The sequence below is a fragment of the Sylvia atricapilla genome, chromosome 3, assembly GCF_009819655.1.
Source record: "Sylvia atricapilla isolate bSylAtr1 chromosome 3, bSylAtr1.pri, whole genome shotgun sequence".
Lineage (NCBI taxonomy): Eukaryota > Metazoa > Chordata > Aves > Passeriformes > Sylviidae > Sylvia > Sylvia atricapilla.
Window position 1 is genome coordinate 96607120 of NC_089142.1, and position 12459 is coordinate 96619578.

At 38.6% G+C, this 12459-nt stretch overlaps 1 protein-coding gene across 8 annotated transcripts in view; it reads right to left on the reverse strand.

Moving 5' to 3' along the window:
• Positions 1-12459, reverse strand: part of ENAH (ENAH actin regulator) — a 90787-nt gene that overhangs the window by 21192 nt on the left and 57136 nt on the right. For 7 of the 8 annotated variants that reach the window (XM_066316278.1, XM_066316279.1, XM_066316282.1 and 4 more), the window contains one exon: positions 11677-11761. In XM_066316278.1, coding sequence (XP_066172375.1) covers positions 11677-11761 — 85 coding nt within the window. Of the gene's footprint in view, positions 1-8023; positions 8122-11676; positions 11762-12459 lie in introns of those variants that run through there. The other variant, XM_066316281.1, reaches the window with a different exon arrangement.

The window sequence follows — 12459 nt, forward strand, 5'->3', positions numbered from 1 at the left end:
ACAGTGAGGTGCTTGTCATAAAGCTCCTTAAGAATATTTAGTTATTTAGGGTGGCAAGGATGATGGCTGATTATGAAGAATTACTGATGGATCTTCTAATTCCAACTAACCTGGGAATAAAAGTGGCTAATAAAACTCAACTGAAGTGAACCAGGGCAGAGGGGAAAATACCTGCTAAATTAATTTACAAAGTGCTGGACTTAAGAGTTGCCTGTGGACTCAGGAGTGAGATATTAGTGAAATCCATTCACTGATATGTCCTGTTCAAAAACCTCAACCAGATGCTGTACATCAAGAAAGGATTACAGAGCAGTACAGAAATAACACCATCCTGCCTCACAATCCCTGCATCCCTGCTCCCACCCCAAAACAGCAGAACTGAAAACATTTGAAGAGCAGCAACACTGAGATCAAACATACCCAACACCTTCCATTTAAAAGTATTTTCAAAAGCTGGAATTCTGCATTCTGGTAAAGACACCAGGAGCTCTGCAGAATCCTGAGTGATGAGGACACCCCTTCACAAGAGCTGGCAGGAAAGATGCGATGCAAATAGTGAGAGCAATGCTCAAAAGGAAAGAGCATCTCTGCACATCAGGCAGATGAGCTATGGAACCCCTTGCCAGAGTGATTCAAAGGGAGAGCAGGAAAAAGCCCACAGGAAAAACAATGCAAAACAAAACCAACCACCATGGGAAATCATTCAGAAAACAGAAATTGCATTGTGCACAAGAAGCTGTTGAACCAAGGGATGCCCAGAGGATGGGAGAACAGCAGAGGGAAGTATTCCAGTGTTTGGGCTGGCTCAGAAGGGTTTGTGTCATAACAAAATGCATCTAAGTGTTTAAACTTAGTCTGAAGCAAAAATTATTTCAGTTGGCAATGAGCACTATCAAATTATATTGACTAAGAAAGATCTAGATGAAAGATGAGTGAGATAACCACTTTTATTCACAGAGGACCTGAATAACAAAGTGCTCATTATTTAGTAAATATTGAGTGACGCAGTATTTAACTTTTTTCTTTGCTTGGTTTTTTTTTTGGGGGGGGGGTTGTTTTGTTTTTAAAGAATATTCATTTTCTATTTCTTCAGAAAATAAAAGAAATAAACCCAGAATCTTTTGCCAGGAACAAAGTTCAGCACTTTGCTTACAATACAAATGCTCTACCAAGAGAGGGCAGCAAAATACCTTGCAAGCATATCTTATACATATGAGATTAAATACACCATTGTTGAGAATAATTTCTCATTATTTGTCACTCAAACATCCCTTTGTCAACAACAACAACAACAAAAGGCCAAAAACAACAAGGAAAAAAACAAAACCTAACTGAAAAAACCACACCTCGCAACTCACTACATTTCTACTGTCATTTTAACAATTTTAATAAACTTTTTGAATAGCAAACCAAAAGCTGCACAAGTGAGAAGATCAGTATGCCAGTAATGCAATCAAGTTGCTTTAACACAACTTAGTAAGAAAGGAAACATTTCATAAACTACACACTAGATCTCAGCAGGTGTTACAGTTGAATACTAAAAAAGATTAAAACCACATTTGATTAATTTTTTTTAATTGCATTACATCCCTCTGGGGTTTTTTCACTAGCGTTAGACAGCATAATTTTATTTAAAAATTTTGTCAGAGATCAAAATTATATTAGACAAAAGCATTAGTAGATTAAGGAGAGTCATCACATCAATTAAAGTACGACTGAATGTCAAGACTGGTAGTTCAAGAACCCTGGGAAAGCAATACCTGAAAATCCATCAGTCTTAGAGGGCACATCTGGCCACCAGGACAATTTTGAAAAAGCTAAAGAGGTACTCAGAATACCCCAGAAAGCTATCTTGCAGTGAAATGCTCATTATGCAAAGATGATGTGATTATTTTAACTATTTTAGAAGTGTGACTTATTAAAGCTAAGAGCTAATTTACATTAAACAGCTGAGCCTGCTGTAAAACTGTACGTGTCAGTCACACACAAGGTACTGTTACGCATGTTTAGATTCAGAGTCAGCTTCAGAACCTCAGAATAGCTTCTAGCTTTATCACAGGGATTATTCACAACATTTTCTTTGGGGATTTCAATTAGCTTCATGTAAAACATGTAAAATGCATTTTGGGAAACTTTACTTTGGGGTGTTTTGGGGAAGGCTCTTGGGGTGTTTTGGGGGTTTTTTTGTTTTTTGTTGGTTTGGGTTTTTTTTTGGTTGTTGTTGGATTTTTGGTTTTGTGGCTTGCTTGCTTTTTTTTTTTTTTTTTTTTTTGGTGGTCCTGTTTTTAAATTAGCTTACTTTAATACGGCATCAGCTATTAAAATTATTTCCCTTCTTGCCCTTATACTTTTGTCCAGTTAAGGAGATACTGGGAGATACTGTCTGAGGATAAAGAAAGAATGATATTTACAATACCAACTTGTGATTTAATATGAGCATTAATCCTGCAGTTCTTTGGGCAGCCAAGCAGCAGGAGCATGACTACATTCTTGAAATAACACATGGAGGAAAAAAAAAATGCAGTGAGCACAATTAGGCACACACTGTTGCATCCCTGCTGAAAAAAAAATCCCCCCACATTCTCTGATGGTGAAAGTGTTTAGAATTTCTCCTACACAACAACTGCAGAACAAAATTGCAGTTAATTTACTTACCCAGGTACAGACAAAGCCTTCCTGGCTTGCTCTTGATCATAAGAAGGAATAACAATTAAGAAGTCCTGCTGTCTCAGCTCCTGTTATTATATGAAACGAGCCAACACCACATGCACACTGAGATCACTTTCCATTTAGCAAGTAACATCACTTCATTCAAAACCCAGTGTGTGTGATGGGTAGCTAGGAAGCTATATCAAATTAATACTATCCATTACTTTTTGATCTGTACTGGGGAAGGAGAAGGGAACAGGTGGGTTTTTAAACTTCTGTTCCTGAAGGTGAATGACTGTGAGAACCTCTGATCAATTTGCTGAAGACCTCAACATAGTCAATCAAAAGAATGGAGTCCTCAGTTAATTCTCTTAACACACAGCATTACCATACAGGTTGAAGAAAAGACAAAGATCTCAACTAGATTAAGAAACTTCAGTGTTTACTGGTAAAACAATATTCTCTTTCAGAGCAGACTTACTAGCCAGAGGGAAACTGTCCTTTTCCAGGACACTTTTCACATCTAAGCCTCCCTATCTTTGTCACCTGCAGCAGAGTTACGGTATTTGTGGGAAGACTCCTTCCAGCAAAGCAAGGACGCCTTGAAACACGAAGAAACTCCCATTGTGTCAAAACCCAGAGCTTCTGTCACAAGGGTAGAAAGAGAAAAAAATGATGAGTAACGAACCCAGAGCTGAAACAGTTTGCAAAAGCAGAGCTGCTCTGGCAGGTCACCTTGCTTCCTCAAGTGGAAGTTGTGCTGTACATTCACATAAATCTTCAGAATTCTAACACTAGCTTGCTTTGCTCTTGGCTGTGAGATCAAGGCATTACATTTTTTCCTAAAAAGATGATAGGAAACTGCACTGAGCAGCCCATATATCAACCTGAATAACAGAGTTCAGCCACGAACCTGGAAGGCTTCTTGTCACAAAGCCAGATACATTAAAAACAGAGGTATTTCCATGAACAGTACAAAGGCATCTTTGTATCACATCCAAATTCAGCAGGCATTGAGCTGATAGACATTCCAAGATGAACAGAAACTTGTTTGAAGTATTTAATTTAAAAACTCACTGTAGAAAACAAAGATCCAAGACAAAGCCTGCAGAAAACAAAATATCTTGAGGAACAGACCTGACTGAAGCAATTACTGCATTGAATGAAGAGGTCAGCTGCAGGCAGATAATATATAATATTTGACAGCTGCTAGTTGTCATTTATTAACACACCAATTTCATATTTCATTCTTTACTGGCGGAAAAACTGTGTGTCAAAGCAGGGCATCCAATCACTCAGAAAGATCAATACAATACTATCCCTGTTTTGTCTGCTTAAAGATACAAAAACAAGGCAAATGCAGGAAAAAAAAGATATCACTAATGTATATTGAAAGAAGACACAAAAAACCAACACTTGAGTCATTAAAAACCAACATGGACTTAAAACACATACAGCTGAGGGGAGATTTTCTGTGTCTCACATGGCGTTTTCTCGTTTTTTTTTGAAAAATAGTTTCTTGCTTGTGCTGTTACTTTTTCAAAAAGGACAAGGTGTGCCAGAAGAGAGATACAAGAATGACACCCAGAAGGCAGCATGAAGGTTCCCAGACTATTGCTGGCTTCAAATATTGCAGTAATATTCTGCACTTATTGTTCTGACAGTTACCATTAAGACATTCAGTATAAGAAACCAAATGTGGTTTTAAGAAAGTACTCAACAGCATAGGCATCTTTCTTTCTGCGCTGCACTAGGGGTTCTGCTGAGTTTTAAAGACAAGAAATCTAGGAATAACTACTATGCTAAAGTTCTAAAAGCAAATGTATCACCCCAGCTGCGATGAAGGCTGGGCTCATCAATCCAAACCAACTGAGTTGTCCAACCTGGAGTCTCAGTGTACCCAGGCTTTTGGGGCTGCCCCGAGCTGCTCTAAGCCTGCCTCCAACTGCGGAGCAACAAACAAGACAGCAATGTTTTGAGTTTTATTCTCAAAGGCTGTTAGCCCCAGCATGTGGGCACAGATAGCATTATCTAATCCAACAGTCACTACTTACTAGAATACATCTCACATGATGGCTCTCCTCCTCCCACCACTGAGTCACTGCAACAAACAGAGCAGCTGGCTGCAGACAGGCTACACAATGTCTGCCTGAGCCACAGGCACCAGCACCAGATGCAGGCTGACCTCAGCTCCATCTGAAACACGTTGTCCTCTACACAAGAGCGGTTACCTTGTGGTCACCAGGAATTGCATGTGGTCTCTGGACATCAACAGAAGTAGATACAGACACAGCCAAGCTACTTTATCCCTGTTGAAACTATTAACAGGGGGAAAAAAAGTGCTTTGACACGCTATTTTGAACATAGCTCCTAGCTTGATTTTTAATAGTTTAATCCTCTGATCATCTTCTGCACAAGTTCAGGAAAGTCTGTCATTTATGGCCCTTCAAATTTGCAGGAACTTATCTGAGTAATCAAAATCGAGTACTAGCATTAAACTTGCTCTTCCATCTTTAATATTAAATATTTATTCAGCACTCCAAAATTCAGCATTTACCACAGAGCTCACTATTCTGTATGGTCACGCAAACCTACATATCTCAGTGCCTACACATTATGTACCATGGAATGAACACACACCACCCCCCAAATTTCATAATTCATGTACAAAGAGAAAATACATCCACATCTTGGAAATTTGCAATCTGTATTGACATCAAACACAGGCAGCCTCCACAGAGACTGAGAATCTTCATAAATAAAAAGTACAGGGATGCACCAATAACATAAGCCCAGCAGAAGCGATCAATATTTAAGCTCTTTGCATCTTCCTAAGCAATTTCAGCTGCCTAAACTTCACTTCACATTATCTAAACTAAACTCCTGTTCTAAAACTTTTACCAAGTCAGTTTTATTTTCTGTCAAGTGCTTGACAGTCAGGACAGCTCTACCTGAGCATAATGCATACGGTGTCAGAGAAACCTAGACAAGACTTAGTCAGCTTGGTACAATGAGCAAGAGAACAGGGACTCAGAATATCTCCAAGTCTGACTGCTAAAGGCCAGATGTTTGTGAAGTGAGCCTGTGTATATGCTCTGGAACTGGCAAATCCTGTACTCTGAACAGTGCTGTGGACCTTTGGTTCTTTAAGCAGCAGTGAGAGATGAGACTTGTTTCAAATTATGGTTTGGTCTTTTCTTAATTTGTATTAAACACTATATACAATGCAAAATTATAAAGGCACGTAATTGACTACATGTATCATGATTTTGAAACACTGCACAAATCTAGGTCCTTACAGCTCCTTCCAGGGTTCAGGCAGCTTTCTTTTGATCAGTCGCCATTGCATATAACACTTCCAAAGTCCGTTTGATTTTCCCTGCACTAATGAGGTCTACAGGTTGGTGGTTTTCCCCTCTAAAAACAGGACACCTACTTGAACTCTCATTCTATTCTGATCATCAAAATCTGCAATATCATCCAACTCCTCCTGTTCTCCTTCATTCTCACGTATCTCAACTCACATCAGCAACAAGGACTTTGTTCAGCAAAACACCAAAACAAATTCAATTTTTACAGGTCCCATTGGTACACTGATGCCTGTTCTTGTGCTCCTCACACTTCCACAGCAATCCTCCTCTCTTCCACATCAACTAGGAAATTCCTTCTTCATAGCTGTCAAATGCTTTACCAAAGTCCAGGAACAGCCTTTCTGCTTTTGCAAAGAAAATAGTCTGGATCCAGTTTACTGTCCTATGTTTTATCTGTTACCAAAGTCAAATTAACAGGCTTGCACTTCCTTGATCAAAAGGAATTTAAGGTTTAAGAAGAAGCTTTCATGTTGTAAGCTGCAAATGCATTAGCTGGAAATAATCAGAACTAGGTTTTATCAGTCAAGCAAAAATTAGTAGCCAGCCACCATGATAAAGACATGAAGAGACAAACAGAAACCTGAAATGTATTAGATGGAGGAATTCTAATAGACTAAGGGATCTATTACTGCTCTTGCATCAGACCTATTTAAACCAAATTTTCCTCATCTCCATCTTTTCAACGTATTTTCTCAAACTAACAGAACACGAACTTTCCTGGCAGAAGCTAGATCACAGAACAGACACCTGTACTCATGGAATTTTAGAAAAAAGAAGAATCTCAGCAGAAGAAAAACCTATTTTCATTGGTGACTCCCTATCAGTGGTGTATTCTGGTGAGTATAACCAGAACACAATTTCATCACAGGAAACCAGAATAACCAAAAACCTGGAAAAATGTAGAACAGTTCCTAACTCCAATTTCATGTTCTGCATTAAACAGAAAAAATCCCCACATAACTGAAAGATTTCAAAGCAATTATATCAATGTCATCTGAATACTGCCTAATGGAAGAGTGACCTCAGTCTTCTGAACAGATCAATGCTACCAGCATCTACCATTATAGTGTAACCACACAGCACCCATTACACCTATCCACAAGGCCAGGTAAGTCTCTGAAAACTACTACAAATGGAAAGAAAATGAGACAGGCTAAAAATAAATTTTTAAAAAAGGAGGAAAAGCCCCTTTTGAGTCCATCTAAACCATATCTGTGCAGACTTAACAATACAATCATATGAGTGGGTTCTACTGACGTCTCAAACCCTAAACCAAAAAGCCAACAGCTCCATCACATTCATGTGTGTCTCACATTAGAGCTGTGTGCTGAGTTATAGTCTAACGAATCCACATGCCTTTTAATGAAATCCTACTTCCTTGAAAGAAGCTGCTGGATAAATGGCATGATTTCAGAAGCAAAGGCAAACTGGAAGCTGTACATATGGCCACTAACTAGGGAAAAGTTACAGGCTGTGGGAAATCAGTAGAAACAAGGCTACCAGGGACACAAAGCCATGGGCAAACTTTATTCCTTTTAAATACAATAGCTTCATTGATACTGAATTGCAGGATGCAAGGTTTTTTCTCTTAGCATTTCTACATACGTTTTCAAAACTGCTCAAGAGTACGTAATAATTACTAATACAAGGGGGGGGGGGGAATATTTTACTGTAGTTAAAAAATAAGACTAGTAAAATTCAGAAAAAAATTGTTTTAATCTGTAAAAAAAAAAATCTTGCCTTCGAGTCTCTCAGTAAATAAGAAACAGCTACATTTGACAGTCTCTGAACTTGCACTAAAACTAAGAATCCTTCCACAGGATGTAATCAAAACCACACCATGTCAATACTAAATTCTAGCACAGGCACACCCTACGTTTTCTTTAACACTATCATCACAAACCAAACTAAACCTATAAGCAAATGAATTATTTAATAATTGCAATCCCCCCTAATATTCTGCTGTTGGGTTTTGCAAACTTGTAATGTTTTCGAGTACTTACGAAAGAATTCGGTCAAGTTTTGGTCCATGATGTCCCTGAAGGACAGTAGGGGGCTTGTACACCCTCATCATTCCTTATTCTCTGTTTAGCTCCTCTGTTCCTGGAGCTCCTGGTCTCTTTATTTATGAAGCTGTGACCATTTTGAAGTTATTTATAAACATTAACTCATTAAATTCCCAAGTGTCATATTAGATACCAACTCAGTGAGTCATATTCCTGACAACATATTTACCAGGGCTGGGAGAGAAGGTAAATTTACATGCACTAGTAGCACACACAGGCATGCCATGAACTAATCTTGTATTTTAAAATGGTCTTTGGCATTAGGTAAGTCTGAAGTTATTAACAAATACGTGTGTCAACTGAAGCTGGCTCATTATCAATCAGTGGAATTTATAAACACTGCCTGGCCACCATTCTGACAAAACGAAAAACAACCTACAGAACAAAATATCCCTTCATTTTTGAGGATCAAAAATGGAAGCTAGAGTGTTTTAAAGCTTGCTATTACTGTACTTAAGTGGGTGCAAATTAAGGAAAATTACAGCTAGCTTCAAGTATTCCCTGAGAGGGAAAGCATCCGCCATGTGTTAAGGTTTCTTAGAAGACAGTAACAAAGTTATCAATTCACCAGAAGAAATTACTTCATTACACCTTATGTGAAATCTTGGCTTCATAAAAACCTCAGTGTTTCAGATGGCACATCTGGTCCTAACAGCCTTAGAAACTGTATCACTGCACAGTAAGCAATACAAATATTCAAGTGAGAAGTTCTGCAGCAAAATAAAAAAGTAGTATTAGTACTTTAGCACTTTCACCCAAAATCTAAGGGCATTTAAATCCTTTCCAAAATAGAGAAAAATCCCTGAACCAAAATAACGTACTTCTGCTGGCAATGAATTAATTTCACTCTTCACTTCCCAATTTTCCCAAGATTCCTGCACGCTGGTTATGAAAGCAAAGGAAAACATCAGATCCGTTGAAGAGCTCTCTTTATTATGCCACTCTTCACTGGTCAGTCCTTTGGCAAAATGTTTCTGAAGAAATGTTTCTATTTCTGCCTAGGAAAAGCCTGAGGGTCCAAGCCACATAATTTAACTTTGAAATTAGTCCTTCTCTGAGCAGAGGGTTGGACTAGACCTCCACAGGGTCCCTTTTTCAACTTTAATTTTCATGTAAGTAGATATTTTTCTCCAGCTTAGAATAATTTAAAAAACATTTCCCTGCACTTAACATGGGAGTCAGTTACAAACTACTAAATCCAGGTACACCTAAGAGGAAGGATATTAAAGCAGAACTCAAACACAACTATTACCAAGCCACATTTTAAAGAAAACCCCCATCCCAGAGACACACATTCCAGAAGCCATAGACTTGGCAAAGCCTTTCTCCTGATCCATCACAAACCCCATGTTCCTTCCCACGCAATAACATTTATTCCCATTTCTCGCATTCCCTGTAGTCTTACTGCTCCCCACAGGATTCAAGTCTGCCCACACTGCCTTTACCCTTTACTGAGATTGGAAATGTCACTTGCAGATATGGTAAAAGTAATACAGACTTAAACCTTTTCTTCCCAACTATTTACTACTCTCTACATTATGGTAGTAGCTCCTGTTCTTACAGCCTGAAAGCTGCAAGACAGTTACTACAGGAGAGAAGTTTTAACTCAGAGATAACTGAACTTATTGTAACCATGTAGTTACAGGAGTAATGAGACTGAAGAAGCATTTGTGAAATGTTTTAACAAAATTACATGTTCTTCTTAAGCTTAATGACACAACAGCAGTAACCTTTCCACGGACAATCTGTCTAGCAGCATGAGTAGAGACTCATTCCAGTGCTCCATCCTCCTTTCAGGGAAAAACAAAACAAATCCACAACCAGACTTCAAAGAGGACATTGCATTAAATGGGAACGAGTAGAGCATACTGATCAAAAAACCCAAGCCATAAGAATGCCATCTGATAGGATGTCCTTCACATACCAAAAATTTCAAGAGACTTTCAGAGCTCTTAATATAGGGCAGCATTTTTTTCTGAGGAGATGCCAATCTACCATGCTTCTCTCAAAAGTATTTCAGCATTATGAACTTCAGATAATGCAGCCTTCTAAAGGAACAGAGAGCAAATAAAAATACTAAAAGCCACTAATGTAGGACAGAAAAAAATATCAAAAGAAAAAAGGCTTTTTAAAAGTCTGTCAAAAGAAGTGACATAAAAGACTTTTATCATGACAGCAAACCTGCACATAAACACATCAAACAGACAAATTTGTAATGAGTTTCTTGCTATTTGTTTTTAAACAAGATAACTTTCAGATAAAGTGATTCCTGCTCAGATTTAAGAACACACAGAAGAAAAGAGACAGACAAGTATGACCAATTTTGATGTCAGCCCTTTGTTCAACATACATAGCTTGTTTATCAAATGAATTATTCCTAAATTAGCAATCTGGTTCTGCTCACCTTTTCATAAACAAACTAAATGCTGAATAGCAAAATAGAAAAAAAACTTAAGTGCTAATTAGACCCAACACATTTAAGCATTCTTCCAGCTACCACCAAAAGCTATTAGGTGCATTTACACCATCAGTCAGGACCACTTCCCATTTATTCAACGCTCCTGTTCCTCTATCCGTCCTAATGCATGTGACCTAAATCATTCCCAGCATCCCTTCAGGAAGGGAACAGCTAATCTCCTGGGAGTATTTTGATGGTAAAATAATCCAGGATTGCACCACAGGCAGTGTGCTTGGGACAGCCCAAGGTCTTACTGTTTTCACTGAGCCCAGTGTGACAGCACTGTCCCTACAAGACTTTGCCCTGCCATACACCCACAGCCCAGTCACTCACCCCACAGCACCACTCCATATCGCCACAAAACAAAAGTGGGAATAAGGCAACCACAGAGTTCGTAGAAATTGGGCACTTGATCAATACATAATGATTATTAAAAGGAATGGGAAATAAAACCTGTATGCTAGAGATCTGAAGAAATATCCCACAGGGATAGAAATTGAATGGAACAGCTTAGCTTGGAGGAAGCAGCAGCTGGTCAGGGGAACACAACCAGTCACTGAGGGCAGCACAGATATAAGCAGCACTGCTCCAGTTGAAAATTCAACTCTTAAAGGCTCCATTAGTTTATACACTAAAAGCAGAAAATTAGGGGGTTTTTGCTAAAGAATACAGTGTAAAGGCAAACAAGATTTCCAATAGAATGCCCTGATCTAGTACATCCACATTCAAGACAAAAGCTCTGTCATTCATGATGACTCAATTCTCTGCTTCTAAAACTTCCTTCCCTGGAAGCTTGCTGCTTTTTCCAGTGTCAAAAACTGAACATACAACAGTCACTGGAAAATTAATTCGCTTGGTTGAAAATGACAACAGTGAAATCTCCCAAGGCTTCCCCTCTAATCTTCAACTCTTTCCTGGCATGCCAATTCCAATTGCATTGTTTGAATGGGTGGAGAGCACGAACAAGGGATCCAGTGACAAAGCTTTTACAGAGTGATGCTAATGAAAACTGTGCACACACAAACGCTGCCCCCATGCAAGAGAGCAATTCGAAGCCCTTGACATTAATTTTCTCCTCATTAGGAGTTATCACTTCCTTGAACTGAACAGCTGTTCACTTTTAATACCATACCTTCTCTGGATTTCCATTTCTTCTTGTGATGGACCATTCTGTACTTGAGAGGGAAGCTGTGAATTCTGTCGAGGCAACGTAGGACCTAAGAGCAAAGACAGATCATAAATTATTGGTCTGAATTTTTACCATAAAAAAAAGCACAAAATCAAGGAAAAAGGCCAGCCATCACACAACATTTTAAGAACTGCCCACTTCTGCTTTTTAAGCCAAACAAGCTCAACAACATAACGCAGCAAATAAAAACTGCAACCTCACGCATGTACAATGTTACCTCACGCATCTGCAGAATGAATTTATTTCAGATGGATGGAAAGGTCTCACAGAAATGCAAAACAAACTTTCTACATGATAGAATTTGACAAAAGCTTTGAAAAGCACTCCAAGTCTGCATTTTCTTAAAACAATGAACAAGTACTCTTGAAGGAGCAAGAAAAGCTCAAAAAATTAAAACACTCACCTAAATAGAACACTGGAAAAGGGAGAGAAAACAGAAAAAGGAAAAAACAAAAGAACAGGAGAAAAAACATCAGAACCGTATCACCACATTGAGAGAAGGAAGATAAAGCAGGTTTCTACAGGTCACACCAAAATGTACTCAGATTTCAGGACATCAACTTGGATCAAAGACCTTTTTTGCATAGGTAAGTATTATTTATATCCAAAGGAATGGGGGCATATAACAAATGTGCAAACTGTGAATTCTGCTAAGCACAAGAGATGCAAAATGAGAAGGTCATGCAAAATCATCTCCAGCCTTTACTGATGGGAAATTCTGAACCA